Source organism: Equus asinus, chromosome 12 (assembly GCF_041296235.1).
Source record: "Equus asinus isolate D_3611 breed Donkey chromosome 12, EquAss-T2T_v2, whole genome shotgun sequence".
Taxonomy (NCBI): domain Eukaryota; kingdom Metazoa; phylum Chordata; class Mammalia; order Perissodactyla; family Equidae; genus Equus; species Equus asinus.
Genome location: NC_091801.1, coordinates 35,623,868 through 35,645,706, shown reverse-complemented (window position 1 = coordinate 35,645,706; position 21,839 = coordinate 35,623,868). Strand labels below are relative to the sequence as shown.

Below are 21,839 nucleotides of genomic sequence, written 5' to 3'. Positions count from 1 at the left end.
TTCAGCTCCTTCAGGGTGGAGTGATCTATATATGTCTATTAAGTCCAATTGTTTTAGTTTTTCATTCAGCTCCACTATTTCCTTGTTGATTTTCTGTCTGGATGATCTGTCCATTGATGTGAGTGGGGTGTTGAGGTCCCCTACTATTATTGTGTTGTTTTTAACATCTTCCTTTAGGTCTGTTAATAGTTGCTTTATGAATCTTGGTGCTCCTGTGTTGGGTGCATAGATATTTATAAGCGTTATTTCTTCTTGATGAAGTGTCCCTTTGATCATTATATATTGTCCCTCTGTGTCTCTCTTTACCTGTCTTATTTTGAAATCCACTTGGTTTGATATGAGAATTGCAACACCTGCCTTTTTCTCCTTGCTATTTGCTTGAAGTATTGTCCTCCACTCCTTTACCCTGAGTCTGTGTTTGTCCTTGGGGCTGAGGTGTGTTTCCTGGAGGCAACAAATTGTTGGATCTTGTTCTTTAATCCATTTTGCCACTCTGTGTCTTTTTATTGAAGAGTTCAATCCGTTCACATTGAGAGTGATTATTGATGCATGTGGACTTAATGCTGTCAATCTGTCACTCATTATCTTGTTTTCCTGTGTTTCTTTTCCTGTGTGCTTTAAACTACCCATTTAATACTGCAATTTCTTATGCTGGGTTTCTTAGATTTTTCCTTATCTATGATTTGTGACTCTGTTCTGTACTTTATTTTAGTGTCTACCTTGAAGTTTGTATTTAGAAACTCGTGTATAATATAATCTATTCTCTGGTGGTCTCTTACTTACTCGACCAATACTGATTTAGACCCTTTGCTCTTCCCCACCTAAATAATTATTTTCATTTTTTATTCCAACTCGTCTTATTAATTTGTAGTTAGAGTGCTAAGATCGTCCTTGTTTTGGTAGTTTCCTTATTTTTACCCTAATGCTATAGTTGAATATTTGCTATCCTGTTCTGGTTCTATCCATCGGTCTCCCTAGTCTGTGGATTGTGTCCCCTTTCTCCCTTTTTTCTTTTTTCAAGTATGAGAGCCTTCTTGAGGATTTCTTGTAATGGAGGGCTTTTAGTTACAAATTCCCTTAACTTTTGTTTGTCTGGAAAAGATTTAATTTCTCCCTCATATCTGAAGGAAATTCTTGCTGGATAGAGTATTCTTGGCTGAAGGTTTTTATCCTTTAAAGCTTTGAATATATCACTCCATTCTCTCCTAGCTTGTAGGGTTTCTGTAGAGAAATCCACTGACAGTCTGATAGGGGCTCCTTTATAGGTTATTCTCTTTTTTTTTCTTACTTCCCTGAGTATTCTTTCCTTATCATACCTATTTGCCAACTTTACTATTATGTGCCTTGCGGTGGGTCTTTTTACATTGACAAATCTAGGAGATCTAAAACCCACCTCTACACACATTTCTCTGTTGATCCCTAGATTTGGGAAGTTCTCTTCAATAATTTCGTTAAGCACACTTTCTGCTCCATTTTCCTTTTCCATATTCTCGGGAGTTCCTATGATCCTTATGTTCTTACTCCTCATTGAATCCATTATCTCTCGGAGATTTTCCTCATTTTTTAAAATTCTTAGTTCTCTGTCTTCCTCTGTCTGGCACCATTCAGCCTGTCTGTCCTCGATTATGCTGATTTGCTCCTCTATGTTGTCTACACGGGCATTCAGGGAATCCGTATTCTGTTTTATCTGGTCCATTGTGTTTTTCATCTCAAGTAATTCTGTTTGATTCTTCTTTATGATTTCAATCTCTTTTGTGAAGTAACTCCAGAACTCGGCTTGTTTCTCTATCTTTCTCTCTACCTCATTGAGTTTTTTGATTATAGCTGCTCTGAATTCATTATCACTTAGTTTACCTAATTCCAAGTCCTCAGGACTTAATTCTGTGTTTTTATTGTTTTCCTTCTGGTCTGGGGCTTTTATAAATTGCTGGATGGTAGAGGAGCGGTTTTTTCTCATGGTGGTAGAATTCAGTTGCAGTTACAGCCTGTCGCCACTAGATGGGGGTCGAGAGTGGCGTGTTAGCTCTCCACCTTGGGGCAAGATGGCTGCGCGCACTGGCTTTGCCGGGGGGCGGAGGGGCTGTTACTCACACGCGCTGGTCTGGGTTCAGATCAGTTCTGTTCTCTGGTCTCCCAAGGCCCTTGATTTATAGGGTCCCCGCAGACAGAAGCTTTCCCCCCGTCAGCGGGTCTCCACTGAATCAGCGGCAGGAGTCCTGGATGATCCCCTGGTCGCGCGCAGCCCCTCCCCCGCTCCTTCCCGACCCGCGCCGCAGCGATCGCAGACTCTAGGGGAGGGAGCGATGTTCTCTCCTACCGTTCCAGCGCCTCCAAAGGTGTAAAGCTAGGTTTATGAACTCCTCCTTCTTGGTATAGTAGGTCTCTAACGAGCTGGCATTATGTTTATTCTCTGAAACTCAGTTCTTCCAATCTTTTGTTGTATTTTGGAGGGGAGAGAATCCCGGGTCAGCTCACCCTGCCATTTTGCTCCGCCCACCCCTGGAAGAAATTTAACCAAGGAAGTGAAAGACCTATACAATGAAAAGTACAGGACTTTCCTGAAAGAAACTGATTATGACATAGAGAGATGGAAAGACATTCCATGCACATGGATAGGAAGAATACACATAGTTAAAATGTCTATACTACCTAAAGCAATCTACAGATTCAATGCAATCCCAATCAGAATCCCAATGACATTCTTCACAGAAAAAGAACAAAGAATCCTAAAATTCATATGGGGCAACAAAAGACCCCGAACTGCCAAAGCAATCCTGAGAAAAAAGAACACAGCTGGAGGCATCACAATCCCTGACTTCAAAACATACTACAAAGCTACAATAATCAAAACAGCATGGTACTGGTACAAAAACAGGCAAACAGATCAATGGAACAGAATTGAAAGCCCAGAAATAAAACCACACATCTATGGACAGCTAATCTTTGACAAAGGAGCTGAGAACATACAATGGAGAAAAGAAAGTCTCTTCAACAAGTGGCATTGGGAAAACTGGAGAGCCACATGTAAAAGAATGAAAATATACCATTCTTTTACACCATTCACAAGAACAAACTCAAAATGGATCAAAGACTTAAAGGTAAGACCTCAAATCATAAGCCTTCTAGAAGAAAAGATAGGCAGTACACTCTTCGACATCAGTATTAAAAGGATCTTTTCAGACACCATGTCTTCTCAGACAAGGGAAACAATAGAAAAAACAAACAGATGGGTCTTCAACAGACTAAAGAGCTTCTACAAGGCAAGGGAAAACAGGATTGAAACAAAAACACAACCCAACAACTGGGAAAAAATATTTGCAAATCATATGTATCTGACAAAGAGTTAATCTCCATAATATATAAAGAACTCACACAACTCAACAACAAAAAATCAAACAACCTGAACAAAAAATGGACAAGGGATATGAACAGACATTTCTCCAAAGAAGATACACAGATGGCCAATAAGCACTTGAAAAGATGTTCATCATTGCTGATCATCAGGGAAATGCAAATCAAAACGACACTAAGATATCACCTTACATCCGTTAGAATGGCTAAAATAACTAAAACAAAAAAATAACAAATGTTGGAGAGGTTGTGGAGAAAAAGGAACCCTCATACACTGCTGGTGGGAATGCAAACTGGTGCAGCCACTGTGGAAAACATTACGGAGATTTCTCAAAAAATTAAAAATAGAAATATCATATGACTCAGCCATCCCACTACTGAGTATCTATCCAAAGAACTTGAAATCAGCAATTCAAAGAGACCCATGCACCCCTATGTTGATTGCAGCATTATTCACAATAGCCAAGATGTGGAAGCAACCTAAGTGCCCATCAACTGATGACTGGATAAAGAAGATATGGTATATATATATATATGTATACACACAATGGAATACTACTCAGCCATAAAAAAGGATAAAATCATCCCAATCACAACAACATGGATGGACCTTGAGGGTATTAGGTTAAGCAAAATAAGCCAGATAGAAAAGACAATCTCTGTATGACTCCACTCATATGTGGAAGATAAACAAACACGTGGACGATTAGTGGTTAACAGGGAAAGGGGAAGTGGGGGGTGGGCACAAAGGATGAAGTGGTGCACCTATAATATGACTGACAAATAATAATGTACAATCGAAATTTCACGAGGTTGTAAATTATCATAACCTCAATAAAAAAAAACAAGAGGGGCTTCCTGGATATTTAAAATTAAACAACAATTTCAGGAATTGATTTCAAAAAGCACCTCATATAGTCTATCTCAACCAACAGATAACTAACTATGAGCATAAGGGTAGAATGTTTCATGAATAAAATTCTAAGACAAAATGTATTTAAAAAAACGAAAGAAATCCTACAACAAATGACATACTCAGGGAGAGATGTCTAGCACATAGATGTCTAAAATTTTCCATTCTTCAATGACAGCTCTAATTAATTTGAAGACAAACATAAGCTTCCATGCATTTGCTTTTACCATACACATTTTTTACAACCTGTGGTATTTGATCAACCTAATTTTTCTGTGATATCACCTTTCCACAAACTCCTTATTCTTATAACCAGTAGAAGTATCTTTGAAGGAATAGCTTTCACTGCTTATTATAAATGGGTAGACCATCGCCTGTGGATAGTTATCAGCAATCTCTTCCACTGTGCGATGGACAGCAACAGCTTCCTCTTTGTCCAGTAAGGCCACCATGTGGCTGATCCAGCCAATGAACTGCCAGCAAGGAATGGAAGAAATCTAAAACACAGAGAGCTGTAACTTAATAATGAACAAAACATTTAACATTGTTTTATTATAAAAGCAGTATGTGTCCAATATAAAAAGTATGTAGACATTTATACTCAAAAGTATAAAAAGACAGAAGTATATACAAAATAAACTCTTCTTCCTCAGCCCTCTCAGTTCCTATTCTATGGAGGCAACCATTCAATTCTTTCAGATGTTTTCTATGCACGTGTACATGTATCCTTTGTTTGCAAGAATGGAATCAGATTAGACACACTATTGCTGGTTTTTCTTAAGATGGATAGATAGATTTATATCTCATTCCTTTCAACAGCTGTATAGTATTCCATTTTATTTAACTACTGCTCTATAATGAATTTTTAGGGTATTTTCCAATTTTTGCTATTACAGGTAATGCTACAATGGACACTCCAATATATTTATCTCTTTGTATGTGTGCTATATATCCATAGGGTAAATTCTTAGAAGTAAAATTCCTATGTGAACATTAACAATTGTAAAAAACATCGCTAGATTTCCTCCAAAAAGATTTTTCAAATTTTCACTTCTGGAAGTATAGTAGATTGATTACTTCCCAAAATCCTTTCTAACACTGGACACAATCACTTTTTCTAATTCACTGTCAACCTGAGAGGTGAAAAATATTTACCTTTTGTTTCCCCTCATTAGTGAGGCTGAAGAGTTTGGGTTTATTTGCCTTATATAACTTAAATCATGCATGCATTTCCTTTGACCATTTTCTACTGGTCTATTTATTTTGTACAGTGGAGACATCAGCTCTCTGTCTCTGTGTTGCAAATATTTTTCTCCCAGTTTTTTTTTAACTTTGTATATTCTTTTCTGCATATAAATATCAAGTTATTTTCTTTTATGGCTTCTGGTTTTTATCTCTTTACTTCAAGACCATTTTCAACATTTGGTCATGCTTTCCTGTAATGCTTATTAAGGTGTTAAATGTTAAGATAAAATCTGATGCACTTAGAATGTTGGCATAAGGAGTGAACTTCAGCAAGCTTCCTAAGCTCACCTGTAAAATGAGGAAAGAGCAGGGTATGTGAGGATAAAATGCACCAGTCCACAGGGATCACAGGGACCACTCAAGAAAAGTTAGATGGCCCATCTCAAATGTCTCCCCAAGTGTCAAAATAACATTGACTGAATACTCCATTTATTTCTTCACAAATTCAAAATGCTACTTTAATCATATATAAATAAAATATTACTTTGGAAAAAACTAAAATCATAGTTTAACTATTTCTCACTTATCTTTAAGAAAAACACATACATGCTGCATTTCTTAATTTACTTTAATCTCCTGAGACCTATTGACAAAAACTCCACTATTCCAAATCCAGGAGAAGGTCAGGCGGTGCAGTAAAGCCCTGTCAGGCGCCAAGTCTCCACAGCTCAGAGGCCAGTATTGTTTAAAAACTTACTATGTGAAACTAATAGAGTATGGCCACCTTTTTTGAACGATTACATTATCAACTCAAAGCTTGGCTGTATTTTCTAGTTAAACATCTACAGAAGTCATTAACAAGGCCTTTCACATGGCCGTCCACTTTTTACAGATGTGGCCCAAATGACAGAAAGGCACCAGCCTTGTGTGGGGTGAGGCCAGCACGGGACATGCAAGCCAGTGAGCAGAGTGTGTGGGGGAGTGCAAGCTGCTTGGAGGCCTCAGGATCCCTGTGGAAAAGGTGCTCCTGGCAGGCACCACAGTCACCAGGGGTGGGATGCCAACTGAAACATATTCCTTCTCCCTGGGCTAAATAATAAACTGAGCATAAGGCACCAAGAGATGTTACAGACTACAGCTTAGTCTTTATGGGCAGCAGACTGTGCTACAGAAAATTCCTGTCTCTATCCCAAACACACTTCGTCCCCTGTTTCTTGGGGCCCTTGTTCAGACACAGCATTCTTACTAACATCGACAGAGAAAAATGGGTAAGCGTGAACACTCTTCTATACAGTTTTAAATTACTACCTATGTTCTTGGAATGAAGCAAACTTCAATGCTGGTTAGGAAAAGCTATAACATATGCATTGCACACATTAATGTGTTTGGATATAAACAGGAACACGTCTTTAAGTTCTGTAAAGTTCCTTTTCACTAGAATAAAGATACTAACCTCTTTGGTCATTAGGCTCAGGGTCTCCTCTGGATACTGTTCTATAATCTGCAGTAGTCTGGGAAACTTCAGCCTGGCTTCACTGGAATGCAGTCTTAAAGCTTTTAACATTTTGTCCACCACAAGGGCTGGATACATCTGCAGTTGTACAGACTCAGTAACTACCGAGGACAGGAAAGAAGAAAACAATGGTCAATACATCCACTTACACATCAACTATAAATTTAACAAATGATTACATTTTCTCTCCTTGGCTTATATTTTGCAGTATGTCCTTCTCTTTTTCACCTACTTTAGATCAACAAACACGAGACACAGTTTTGGACGATATGTTAAAGTTTCTATCTTGTCCTATTAGATTACCCATTCTGCGTGAAGCACAGTTTTCTTCCTGGGCTGGGAACATAAGGGGAAGCTGCTGATTACTGAATTTACTCCAGGAGCAAGAGGCAGGCCACATAAGCCAATAATACCAAAGCTACAAGTAAAATATTAAAGTATAAATTAAGCAAATGGAAAGATGGAAGATAGCCTAACTCCATTTATATGCAGGTCATGTTGCTTAGAGATGTTATTCCCTCTTAAAAAGACAAGATTTCTCTCAGAATATTTATCATTAAAAAAAACCAAACAGTAAACCAAAAGTATCTACAAAATTTTTAAGACTTTATAGTAACATGAGTTGACAAACTTTTTTTTCTTTTGTGATTCACCTGATGAACTCTCTTCCTCCTTGCGGAGCTGCTGGTCACAGAAATCCACCAGTGTCATGTAAGCATCTATCACCCCAACTGCAGGTTCCTGGCCTCTAGTGAAAGGCTGGGCCTCCTCCTCTGCTATCCGCACGGCCTCAGAAAGGTGATGCAACACTCTCTGGTATAGACCTGCGATCACCTAGAATTCAGAGAGATCTCAGAAAAACTTAAGTGCATTTGAAGCTTTCTGGAAGAACTCTTTCTACTTGTGGTGACAAACAAGGAACACTTGTGATTAATTAGCCATAAAATAACACAGAAAGGTGGTTAAATGAAAAAAAGAGAGTCTGCCCTGATTGTGAAAGAGTAAGCAACTCTAGTAAGATCCTCAGCATGTAAAAACCAACCAAGCAAAAAAGAACAAGCCAAGTGTGGGCCAGAGAGTCAGACAGAGCTGCCACCAAAGATCAATGGGGGTCACACAACTCTGTAAAGAATTTAAAGAGAGATGGAAGTCAGCGCCTCATGCTCAACGTCCTGCACAGATGCTGCTAACATCGTGGAGGAAGAAGACCAGGCTATACAACTAAAGAGAAGTAGGACATAGCGAGATGAGGAGAGGCTAGTAACTATTGAAAACACAAAATCATTTGGAAAAAAGCTAAGCAAAGCAGGCACCAAATGAAAAAATGAAAAAGGCTGATTTGTCCCAAAAGCTAGTGGGATATCTGAATGGCGAGTGGTGGTGAAATTCCATTAACAAGATTCATGGGAGAACCGTCCACATCAATCCAACACAAATTTCTCACTTTTAATATTAAAAAATTTGTATCATTCAAAAAAAACAGGAACACATGGAATATGTCAATTTTCCACATAAGAACCTTGGCTGTGCACAACTGTCAAATACATTCTAAAAGCACAAAGCAGTACCCTCATTATTTCTTTAGTGTAGCCAGAAGGTTGCCCATTAAAGACATACAACACACAAACATAAAAAGTTCACTCTTTCAGTCTTCAGTACCTCTTCTGCATTCTCTAAACTGGATCCAGACAGTTCCAAGATTCTTCTAGCCTTGCTTTCCCCGATTTCAGCAAGGCAAGTTGGATCACTGCTGAGAGCATTAGCTATGATCCTGTAAGTTGTACCCAAGAGAATGTTGTGGTCACGGGAAACTGGAATATTTTTGCTTAAGTAGCTTGATGTGTTCTCATCTGTTGGATTAAAAACACACACACACAAGTGATTTTTTCAGAAGTAAATGAATACTATAAACCATAAAGGAGAAATTCCTAGTGTTCAAAAGTTGTTTTCTGTTAAGAATTAATTAAATCTTGAAAGCATGACTTCAAACACTGGTTAGGGAATTTCTTGAACTCACATTAGTGAAAAATGTTCTTTGTCAGCAGTGACTGTATCAAACCCCACAGAGGCTAAGCAATTAAAACACTGGTTAATTTTTATTCAAGCACCATCATTCTGCATTTTGTCAAAGCACCTAATTCTACCTGTTAGAGAACAGAAAACGGCTCTTTTTCATGTGTTTGTACATATACCTTAATAACCCAAGAGTAGATTTTTAAATTGATCCTGTGACCTATTAGCTAATAAAGCAGCAGAGACTGCTGCATTCAAAGATATCATTCTGCATCTTACTGTGTGGCTCTGAGCAAGGAGTTCATCCAGCTCTGGTCAAACGCCTGCAGCTTGCAGAGGTGTCAGAAGGGGGCACAAAAGAGAAAGGGCAGTCACCTAACAAGTCGCATCAACCATACCGCCCTGCTCAGCCACAGGATGACAATTGTTTCAGAGTTCTCTCAGATAAATGATCATAATTGTGTTCTTTACATAGTGCTTATTTCACAAGACTGTTACAAACTATAACCATACCATAACTACTATAACTGTAGAATTATTATTATGATACTAATATTATCTTAATGTCAGCAAACTCCTCCTCCTCTCCCCCAACCCTCGCAAAAAATCCATAAAAACTATTTACGCAATCATAAGGATGATTTTCTGATCCTGGGATCAATATGGAAAGACTGCTTCTCCTATTTGTACTTTTACTGAGGCTGATACTCTGATATAATACCCTGTCCTGATGAGGAATGCATTTGGAAATATGGTGGGAGTATGTTCAACAGTAGTGCTACCATCATCTTTGGACACGGCAACAGAGTAGGCATACCAGATCCAAAACCCACATGAAGAAAGTTGTTTTCTCCTCAGTCTTTATTTTATTTTATTTAAGATTGGCACCTGAGCTAACAACTGTTGCTAATCTTCTTTTTTTCCTGTTTTTTCTCCCCAAATCCCCCCAGTACATAGTTGTATAGTTTTTTAGTTGTGGGTCCTTCTAGTTGTAGCATGTGGGACGCCACCTCAGTACAGCCTTATGAGTGGTGTCTTGTCCACGCCCAGGATCTGAACCAGCGAAACCCTGGGCCGCCAAAGTAGAGCATGTGAACTTAACCAGGTGGCCATGGGGCCAGCCTCTCTCCTCAGTCTTAAAGCCTACATTATTATAAAAAGACAAGAACTGAGGAGGAAAAAAGCTTTTCATGTTTAATTTTTCACTAGGTAGTTCTTGTATGTAAGCACAGAGTTTTTAAATTAATTAAACTATTAGACCCATAATTTGGCTAAGTATTAAAGAGAAAAATTTTAATTTCAATTACATTTTATAGATAAAATAAAAGCTCCAAATGTCATACTCAATAGCGTTACTAGGATACAAAGTATCTTGGCTCCAAATATTTAATAAAATTACTACAAAGAGATAATTCCCAAATGTCAGATAAAGCAGCACAAAGAATAGTTTGAGAGGACATGCAGACATAATATAAAGCAGCAGTTTAAATTAATATAAATAAGAGCAGTCTAGTACCCAACAAAGAGACTGTTTTCAACACAGTAAGGATCTGCTCAGGACAATTCTGGGTCTGGCTCCGGCTGTGACTGAGTCGACAGTAGCTCTGCACCCATTTCACCAGCCAATCATCTCTTGTTTTTGACTCTTTATGAAGCTCCTTTAATAGTTTCATGGCTAGTGAAAAATTTTTCTATATAACAGAAGAAAAAGTATGATGGCATGTAAGTGATAATTTAGAAATAAAATTATTTTACAAACGAAGCTTTTATCGGCCTGCTTCCCTTTTTGCATGACACAATTCACCTTAAAGCAGCTAATCCATCTCCTTAGCTTCACTTATGTGGATGTCTTTTTATTTATCATAGGGATATAATTTTACAAAGTGTAAAATTCAGCGTCATTTAGTATATTCACAAAGTTGGACAACTATCTCCACTATCTAAATCCAGAACATTTTCATCCACCCAAAAAAAAAAATCTTTGTCCATTAGCAGTCACTCCCCATTCCTCCTGGCCATTGGCAACAACTATGTCTCTATGGATTTGCCTATTTCTGGCCTTTTTTTATCAATGGAATCAGAAAACATGTGTGATTTTGTATCTGGCTTCTTTCACTTTGCATGGTATTTTCCAGGTTCATCCATATTATAGTGTATATCAGTACTTCATTCCTTTTTATGGCTGAATAATATTCTATTGTACAGATATACCACATTTTATTTATTCATTCATCTCTTGATAGACTCTCAGGCTGTTTCCATCTTTTGGCTATTTCAAATAATGCTACTGTGAACATCTGTGTACAAATTTCTGTGTGGACATATGCTTCATTTCTCTTCGGTGTATACTGAGGAGTGGAATTCCTGGGTCAAATGGTAACTCTATGTTTAACTTTTTGAGGAACTGTCAGACTGTTTTCCACAGTAGCTACACTATTTTACGATTCCACCAGAAGTATATGAGTGTTCCAATTTCTACACATCCTCACCAACACTTATCATTGCTTCTTTGGTTATAGTCATATTGGTGGATGTGAAGTGGTATCTTGGGTTTTGATTTACATTTTCCTAGTAACTAATGATGTTCAACACCTGTTCATGTGCTTGTTGGCCATCTGTATATCCTCTTTGGAGAAATGTCTATTCAGATCATTTGCTCATTTTTCAGTTGAGCTGTTTGACTTTCTATTGTTCAGTTGTAACTATTTCTCATGTATTCTGGATAGTAGACCCTTATCAGATACATGCTTTCCAAATATTTCCTCCCATTATATGGGTTGTCTCCTCAATTTCTTGAGTGTGTCATTTGAGGCATGGAAGTTTTTAATTTTGATGTATACTGTATCTATTTTTTTATTTGGTTAGTTGTTACATAAATGTCTTTTAAATCTATACTTCTAATTCTCTGCTAGGCTTCAAGACACTTTCATCAGAACTCTGCCTTCCTAATTACCACTTTTTCAACAATACGAGGTAAAAATCTGAGTCATCCTCAACTGCACTCTCTCCATCATTCATCATCTCTGGTCTTCGTATATCTACTTACTGAACGTCTCTTACATCGTTTTCATTCCCGCCACCGCTTCTCTAATTTGAGACTTCCATAGTCTCTTTTTTTTCCTTCAGCAGTCAGTCTTCCACATAGCTTCCAACTTAGCCAGCATGCTTGAAAAACCTTCAATGACTTCCTAAGTCCTACAGGATCAAGACTCCAGTCCTTAGTTCAGCACTAAAATGCTTTCATGACCCACCTCAAACCAGCCATCAAGAAACTCCCACAATCCCTCTGCTAAGAGCAGACTCTGTAATTCCCAGTTTCTCACTTGCACGATTTTGTTTGAATATATCTTACACTTATAATACCTTTCTCTCCTCTCCAAGTCCAAATCCTACCATTCCCATAAAGCCAAGTCCAAATGCCTCCTTTGACATGAAGCCTTCATATCCCAGGTAGACTTTCTCTTCTTCCCTGTGCTCTCCTAGCATTGTTGACATCTCTTTTCTTTGCCCACCTTATGCTATCATCAGTTATAAGAGCAGTTCTTGCTCTAGATAGTGATCATGAGGACAGGGACAGTATCATCACATCATATAATGATGGGTCCAGTTTGTTAGCTACACGGTGATCCCTGTCATTACTCAGAATTTCCTCACCACCAAATTCTTAAACTCAAATCATCCCATTCTGACCACAAACCTCCTTTTCTAGTCACCAAATTTCTGCTGTGAGTGCTTTATAACCTACTTAAGACCTCTGGTAACTTTACGTGCCTTTTTTCTGCTTTCACCTCCTTCCACATTCAAGCAAGCCAATTATTCCCATCATTCTCTTAGCAGTACACTCAGATCATCAGCCTTTATCTCTGTATCACACTCACTTGGCAAAACCACACTCTGGGTTCATCAAAGTGCATGCCTTCTCTGCTCCTACACTTACAGATCCACTGGAGACAATGCCAACCAGGTTCTCAATGCTGTCTGACAATCCTTTTCCAGTATGGGAGTCAGTTTTCTCTCACACAGTCCATAGTACTCTTAAAACTTCCACACTTTTCTCAATTCTCCTTCCTGATCACTGTCTACAGATGACTTTACCTCCCAACTCTCAGAGACAAGAGATGAGTTCTCCTGCTCTTCCTCACATCTAAGCCCATTCTTCTTTCCTGCCCTCCATTCAGATAGAAGACTCACCTGTGCCCTGAATCCTGTCCCTGCCAACCTCCACAAAGAATCTTATTTTACCAGTGGTTCCTCCTCTATATATCCAGTCTTTCCTGATTAGTTCTTTCCATTAGGATTTAAACATCCCCAGTATCTTCCACCCTAAAAAAAAAATCCTCCCTCACCCCACTTGCTCCTCCTTGCCATGGCTTCTTTTTTTTTTTTTTTTTTTAAAGATTGGCACCTGAGCTAACACTGTTGCCAATCTTTTTTGTTTTCTTCTTCTTCTCCTCCTCCTCAAAGCCCCCAGTACATAGTTGTATATATTCTAGTTGTGAGTGCCTCTGGTTGTGCTACATGGGATGCCGCCTCAACATGGCCTGATGAGCAGTGCCATGTCCGCGCCCAGGATCCAAACCAGCGAAACCCAGGGCCACCAAAGTGGAGCATGCGAACTTAACCACTTGGCCACAGAGCTGACCCCTCATGGCTTCTTTAGGAGCAGCCTGTGGTCACTGTCCCCATAGCCTACTCTCATCCATTTCTCTAGCCACTATCATCTCACTTCTTTTCCTCCAGTGAAATAGTTCTCACCAAACTCAACACCAACCTCCTTTTAAATGCAAGGACACTTTTCACTCTTGATACCTTTGCTCTCTTTGGAAACTGACAACGGTGATTGTGGCCCCCCCCCTGGGGTCTCACAGTCTCTGTCTCCTCTAATCTCATCATTTAGGTTCAGCATCCCTGTAGTCGCCTCTTCCTTTGCTCATCCCATAACTGTTGATGTGTTCAGGGGATTGACTTCGGTTACCATATCCACTCCCATGGTCTCAGTGACGATCCACATGCTGATCACATTCAGACCTCTATCACTAACATAACTTTTTCTCCAGAGCTTCAGATTTCTTTTGTATAAATTATCTAATGGAAATCAAAACTTGCTCATCTTAAAGGCCTCACAAATTCAACACGTCTCAAACTGAACGTATCATCTTCCCCACAAACTGCTCTTCCTCCTACATTCCCATCCCCCAGCTACTCAGGTCTGAAAGCCAGCATACCATCTTTTCTCCTCCCAAACAGAAGTAGTCACCATGTCCTATCCAAGTGAACCTGTTCCTTTTTCTTGAATCTGTCCACTTATCTCCATTTCCTTGACCTCTAACCTAGATATGGCCACCATCATCTCTCACATAGATTAATAGAGAAGCTTGCTAATGATTTGCCCTTTCTCTGATCCTTTCTCATCATGACCACCAGGATGCTGTTCTAAAATTGTATATCTGACCACTTTGATCCAAGGGCTTTCTTGCACAAAAGTACACAGCCGTTTAGTAGGGGTTAAAATTCAACCTTCACACCATTCAGGAAACCACATGCCCTGGGTCATTCCTGGGTCTTATATGTTATCCCCTTTACTCTATTTCATCTGTCAGTTCCCAACTTAGACATTACCTACAATTTCCCACAAGGCTGGGTCAGGTGTTCTTCCCACATGATTGTCCTTTAATATTATCATATTATTATTGTCTGTCTACTTTTCTATATGCTGTTCAACACAGTATCTCTAGCACCTAATGAAGTACTTGGTAATGAAAAGAGGCAAAACTCAAATTTCAGTTCTGCCACTTCTGAAGAGTGTTGAAGAGTATCGGTAGGTAAATCAAAATACACTGAAGGTTTTTGTAAACTTCAGATATGTTTCTCTTTCTCTCCATCTCCAATATTACTGGTTTTGAGAGCTAACTATAACCCACATGTATATGTGAATATATTGTTGAAAAATTGAAAAAAAGCCAATGTGCCATAGAAAGACTTTTAGCTATCTTGGGGATTTTCACATATTTCTAAATAACGTACTCATAATCCATTTCCTTCCTCCTCTTTCATCATGCCCCCCTCCCAGTTTGGAGGAGTTTGAGCAGTAGTAGGGAGCACCTGTTGTCTCTCCAGCTGGGATGAGCACCCTGACTTCCTGCTAAGAAGCCACATGAACCCATCCTCAGCTGTGTGCCTTGAATGACAGGCCCCCCTGCTGCAATAAGAGTATAGAGGAAGTAAGATATGAAACATCCATGGCCATTTCCAACTACAAAGGGCAAGCCTGGAGTTGCCAGAGAGATTCACTATGTAGAATCTGAGGACAAAATCAATATGGTGGAAGAGAGAATCGAGGGAGAGAAAGCAGGTCCTTGGTGATAGTATTTGAAAGCCAGCTCTTCTAGACTTTTCATTTATGGAAACTGATAAATTTCCTTTATTCACTAGGCTGCTCTGGGTTGGGTTTTCTGTTTCTTGTTGGTTTTTTTTCTGCTGAGGAAGATTCACCCTGAGCTAACATCTATTGCCAATCACCCTTTATTTTGTACGTGAGCTGCTGCCACAGCATGGCCACTGATGAGTGGTGTAGGTCCTTGCCCAGGAACCAAACCCAAGCCACCAAAGCAGAGTGTGCTGAACTTAACCACCAGGCCACCGGGGTTGCCCCAGGTTTTCTGTTTTTTGAAACATAAAAATTCCTAACTGATACAACACTCATCTGAAAGAAAAACCTATAAATGAGCATTTAAACTACAAAACAGAAATATTAGTTATTTCTACCAGAATAACATTCTTTGCTTTATGATAGCAATTAATGTAGGGTCATTAAGCGAGCAAGCTCCCCTACAATATTCAAATATGATTTAATTACATATAAAATATGATTTAATACATTTAAATAGTTTATATGCAACTTTTAAGCAAAGCATACTTACATCAAGAAAGGATCTTATTATCAAATGACAGATTTCCACAAACTAAATCTAAATATAATTTGTAACTATCTGGCGAGCACTCATTTTATTAAATAAGATCAAATCTGATATTAGGTTTAACTTCTTTTTAAATAACAGAAAACAATCATTTTGAAATGATTTTCAAGTATATAATAAACTTTAGAGGCTCTCCAGAAAATTTTAAGTAAGTGTTTCTTCAAGTTTACTTTCTTATAAAGAGGAAAAAATACTAACTACTTATCTTTAAGCTTCAGATTTTAAAGAACAGCGAAGTTTCAGAAAAAAAGCTAAGGGCCAGCCTGGATGGCCTAGTGATTAAGCTCAGCACACTCTACTTCGGTGGCCCAGGTTCAGTTCCTGGGCATGGATCTACACCAATCTGTTAGCAGCCATGCTGTGCTGGCGGCCCACATAAAAAATGAGAGGGAGACTGGCATGGATGTTAGCTCAGGGTGAATCTTCCTCAGCAAAAAAAAAAAAAAGCTAAATTAAGAAAATCTAGGATACAACAGAGGAAGAGAAATGTTGAGTACTCACCTGTTTCCTTGCACTTTCTATCATCTTCATTTTCATGGAAAACTTACAGCTCTTAATCAGAGAACAAATATCTTCCTCCTGCTCCTGCACTTTCATTCTGTCACTGGAATCTCCATCTCCATCTGTGTTCATACTATGATCATCTGGAGAAAGAGTCAGTTTTTCTTCTATTTTGCTGAGAAAGAAACATCTACACAAAATAAAGAAAAATGAGAACTAATACCAGAGACTCATGAAAGAAATCTTTGATATACAGGGAGCTATGGAATAGCATTTAAGACAGAAATTCTACAGTTATTAAATTTTTGCTCATTTATAGACTGTGAATATGCACTTTAGGTACTGGATTTAATCTCCACTTTAATTAACCAACTATTCAAAGATCACCAAGGACATTTCAACAGAAATTTCCAGATATCATTTATTATTTTCACCCCCACAAAATAAAGCATTTAAACTTATAATTTCCTCTCTTAATGAATGGGCAACATATCCTGTGTTGGGCCAAAAGCCATTTTTCTCCCTGTATATCCCAATCTAAGGTCCTGCTCCCCAAAAGGTGAAAGATGTAAAGCAACTAACAGGTTATAATCATTGATAATATTAAAAGATATGGTTGTATTGCTATAAAATTATTTTTATTGGTATCATAATTTGCATATATGACTTTGTTCCAGTGATTTTACTTTCATTGTAACACTGACAAAGGATCTTAATATACAAAATTCACCCGGATCAATAATCAACTAACTGTCTGTTTATCCAGGGACTAATTCCAATTTTCTTAGAAACATGGTGGCCAGATAAACTAGCATGTCTCACATTATCCCTTTCTTTTGTTTTTTTGGTCATTCCCAAGATACAAGACTCTCTAGTCATCTCTCTGCTTCTGTGTTCCTCGCACCCTATCCAACACACAAGCACCACTTCCCTCCCAAGAGATGCTGCTGTTTTTTAAGCCTGTACTGTTTCTAATTATAAGAATAAACAAGTAAAAGTGGTATAAACTGGGTACTTGATAAGTACTTGAAAAAATATTTAATGAATGAAACATAAATGTTACACTACTAGTATGAATAAAATGCCCTGGGCTCACAGAAAGGGGAAGGAGGATAAGTAGGGGAGGTAGATAAGTTTTCACAAAATGAGACGGACTTTTTCCTGGAGTTAGAAGAATGCATTCAATTTCAAGCAGTAGAAGAGGTAAGGAAGTCCCAGGCAGAAGGAACAAGATAAACAAAGACAGAGAAGTGTTATGGTAAATGAAATGTTCTTGTATCAGATTGGGGAGGATAGAGCCAGGAAAAGAATGATCTGTTTAAAAATAACAGAGTTTTGGCTCTGGTATGGCAGTGTGAGCCCCCTGCTGTCTACCTTTCTGCTGATAACAACCACAAACTCTGGATAAGATGCAACATACAACCACTCAAGAACTCTGAGAGTAAATAGAAGACAGCAGACTGTTTGTACAAGGAAGTCAAAACTAGTAGAAGGTACTGCCATTGTGATGTTTCCTGTTTTTTTCTTTCTTTTTCCAGTTTGGCCACAAGGATAACTATGGTTGCAGAGTGGTGTGGCAGCCCTAATGACTAAGATTCTGAAAGAAACGCTGTTTTATTGTGCCCAGAGAAGCCTGGAAAGGAGTCCAGGTAGACCAAAGATTGTAGTGGGGATCCTGGAAGGTATAGAGCCAGAGAAGGGATCCTCTAATTCTGTTTATGAAGCCACACAGGTCACAGACTACCCCCTAAAGTATGCATGTGCAGAAGTGACTTGAAACAGTGAAGGAAAGACTTGAAAACTGAACTGAGATTTAAACCAACAGAAAGCAAGGCAGAGTCTACTATGCAATCTAACACGGCTGGCTGAAATCTTGCTAAAGCAAAATAATCTACGTTCTCCTAAGAACTATAAAAGAACTCTGAGTCTACACAAGATAATATTCACAATTTCTACAAAAGAATCCAAAATTAATTGATATACTAACAACCAGAAAAACATCCATTCTTAATGGAAAAGACAGTCAACAGATGTCAACTGTAACATGACCCATATGTTGGAATGATCAAATAAGGACCTTAAAGTAGCTATTTTAACTATGCTCCAAGAGATCAAGGAAAATACACATGAAATAAATGAAAAGGTAGGTATCTCAGTAGAGAGAGAGTATAAAAAGAGCCAAATAGAAATTTTACAACTGAAAAATACAATACCTGAAATAAAACATTCACTAAACAGTCTTAAAGAGGAATGAAGACAACAGAGGAAAACGATAGTGAACTTGAAGACAGATCAATAGAAATGACATAAAGACAAAAAGGCTGAATAAAACGAACAGAGTTTCAGGGAACTGTGGGACAATGTCAAAAGGTCTAATATATGTGTAATTGGCATCCCACAGAGAGACAAATTGGGGCCAAAAAAAATTTGAAGAAACAATGACAGGAAGGCTCCCAAATCTAGTGACATAAATGTACAGATTCAAGAAGGTTAGTGAACCTCAAATAGTATAAATTCAAAGAATACCACACCTAGACACATCATAATCAAACTGCTGATAATCAAAGATAAATTTAAAAAAATCTTGAAACCAGCCCCAAAATATATTACATACAGGGAAACAACAATTTGAATAACCATGACTTTCTCTTCAGAAACATGGAGGCCAAATGATACTGTTGAGGAGGAAGGAGGATCCACCCAGAATTCTACATCCAGAGAAAACATTCTTCAAGAATGACATTAAAATAAAGATAACTTCAGATAAAGGAAAACTAAGAGAATTTATCACGGGCAGACCTGTACTACAAGAATTGCTAAAGGAAAATTTTCAGCTGAAGGGAAGTCGTATCAGAGGAAAATGTGGATCTTGAGGAGCATCATAAATGGTAAGTATAAAAAGACTTTTTTCCTCAAAAGTTCTTTTGAATATGTGTAAATGTTTAAAGAAAAATTATATTACCTATTAGTATTTTCACTATATATTACTTCATATATATGTAAAGTCCACACACACACACACGCATATATACATGTATCAGTATATCATTATTTCGACATAATGATAACAAGGACATTTCATCAGGAAGAAAGAGCAATTATCAATGTGTATGTGCCTAATAACAGAGTTCAAAATATAATAAATAGAAATAGACAGAATTAAAGAGAGAAATGGGCAATTCCACAATCATAGTAGAAGATTTTGAAATCCCTATCTCAGCAGCTGATAGGACGAGACCAAAAAAATCAGTAAAGACTAGAAGATCTGAAAAATACCATCAACCTCCTTGACCTAATTGAAATTTATAAACATTACATCCAAGAACTGCAGAAAATACAGGATTTTCAAGTACATGGGGAATATGTATTAAAATAGATCATATGCTGGGCCATAAAACAAATCTCAATAAATTTAAAAAGACTGAAACCATACAGAGTGTTTATGACCACAATGGATTAATTTAGAAATCAATAACAATAAGAGGAACAGAAAACTCACCTATTTGGAAATTAAACAAAACACTTCTAAGTATTTCATCAATCAAACAAGAAATCACATGAGAATTACAAAATATTTTGAACTAAATGATAATGCAAACACAACATACCAGAATTTGCAATATGTAGCTAAAGCAGTGCTTAGAGAAAGGCATAACTTTAAGCCTTTACATTAGGAAAAAAAAGTATAAAATCAATGATCAAAGTTTCTACCCTAAGAAACTAAAAAAAGAAGAGCAAAGTAAGTCTAAAGTAAGTAGAAAAAGAAAATACTAAAGATGAGACCAGAAATGAATGAAATAGAAAGCACATAAATAATAAAGAAAATTAGCAATGCCAAAAACTGGTCCTTTGTGAACATCAACAGAATTGACAAACATCTAGCAGACTGATCAAGGAAAAGAATGAGAACACAAATCACCAGTATCAGAAATAAAAAAGCGGTTCCCATCACAAATTCTACAAATAAAAAAGATAAGAGAATAATATGAGCAACTTTATGCCAACAATTTGATAACAAGGTGAAACAGAAAAATTCACTGACAAATACAATTTAACAAAATTGACACAAAAAGAAACAGAAAATTTAAACAGCCCTACATCTACTGAAGAAATTACATACATTATCAAAAATCTTCCCCAAAGGAAAATTCCAGGCTCATATAGTTTCACTGGTGAATTCTATCAAATATTCAAGTAAGAAATAAGAAGGATCTTACATAAACTTTTTTCAAAGAAGAGAGAAACAAGTATGTCCCAACTCATTTTATGAGGCCAGCATAACTCTAATACCAAAACCCCACAAAGACACTACAAAAGAAAAAATTATAGACAGATATCCTGCTTTAACATAGACACTAAAATTCTTAACAGAACGTTAGCAAATTCAAGAATATATAAAAGGCATCATCATAACCACGCAGGGTTTACACCAAGAATCTGTTTCATATTCAACATTTGTTTCATATTAAAAAAGCAATCAATGTAACACACCATAAACACAATAAAGAAGGAGTGACATCATCAAGATGGTGACATAGGTCATTCTTTTTTTTTTTAAAGATTTTATTTTTTTCCTTTTTCTCCCCAAAGTCCCCCACCCCCAGTACATAGTTGTATATTCTTAGTGGTGGGTCCTTCTAGTTGTGCCATTGCATAGGTCATTCTTGATCTCAATTCCCCCTCACAAGAGAATCAACTAACAACTATTCATGTATAAGACACCACTGTGAAAAATGTAGAAGAGACGGGTAAGGCTGAAGCACCCCCCAGTGCCACAGAGACTGAGATGGACCACATTAAAAGGGTAAGAGGAGCAGTGACACATGGCCCCATCCCCAGGCCAACACAGCACTGCACCAAGAGCACCCCCTTGAGCCTACAGTTTCCTCAGTGGGGGGGAAAAAAAGCCCAAGGTGAACATCCAATTACCCCAGTTTGTGCTTCACTAATCAGGAGGCCCACTTGGGTCTCACTTCACAGGGATTATGGATTATGGTAGAATCTGTGGGGCTTGATCACTGGGGATCAGATTGTGATAGAGAAGAGGGTGGGCCTACAGCAATCAGAGCTCAGTTCTTGGCAGACTGAGTTCCTACCAATAGTGGTAACCAAGTAGAAATCATAACCAGCAGCTTTGCTCATCTGCAGAGCCAAGACAATGGTCCAGTCTGACCAGAGAACTCAGCAGGGCACATGTCTGCCTGATTTGAGACCTCAAGCAACAAGCGTTTCCGGCCTTGGAGGGTGTTCTGCTGCTCTGTCCAGGCAGGGAAACTAATTCATAGCTCTGTCTACTGCTGAGTGTAGCTCCCAGTCTGGAGTGACTAGGAAGCCTGACTGGAGCACATGTGAAGCTGTCCAGCAGCACTCAAGCAGAGAGCCCAAT

General features: G+C 38.1%; 1 protein-coding gene and 1 long non-coding RNA gene across 2 annotated transcripts in view; one reads left to right on the top strand and one right to left on the bottom strand.

Moving 5' to 3' along the window:
- The window catches only part of PRKDC (protein kinase, DNA-activated, catalytic subunit), a 216,425-nt gene that overhangs the window by 20,563 nt on the left and 174,023 nt on the right, over positions 1–21,839 (bottom strand). The window contains exons 69-74 of the mRNA XM_044744138.2: positions 16,454–16,643; positions 10,492–10,666; positions 8,622–8,812; positions 7,616–7,796; positions 6,903–7,063; positions 4,550–4,761 (exon numbers count right to left, since the gene is read on the bottom strand). Of these exons, the coding sequence (XP_044600073.2) occupies positions 4,550–4,761; positions 6,903–7,063; positions 7,616–7,796; positions 8,622–8,812; positions 10,492–10,666; positions 16,454–16,643 (1,110 nt within the window). The remainder of the gene's footprint in view (positions 1–4,549; positions 4,762–6,902; positions 7,064–7,615; positions 7,797–8,621; positions 8,813–10,491; positions 10,667–16,453; positions 16,644–21,839) is intronic.
- LOC139039903 (uncharacterized) overlaps positions 1–21,839 on the top strand; it is a 67,982-nt gene that overhangs the window by 10,219 nt on the left and 35,924 nt on the right. Inside the window, exons 2-3 of the long non-coding RNA XR_011493243.1 lie at positions 17,992–18,596; positions 19,108–19,341. This is a non-coding gene — a long non-coding RNA (uncharacterized lncRNA). The remainder of the gene's footprint in view (positions 1–17,991; positions 18,597–19,107; positions 19,342–21,839) is intronic.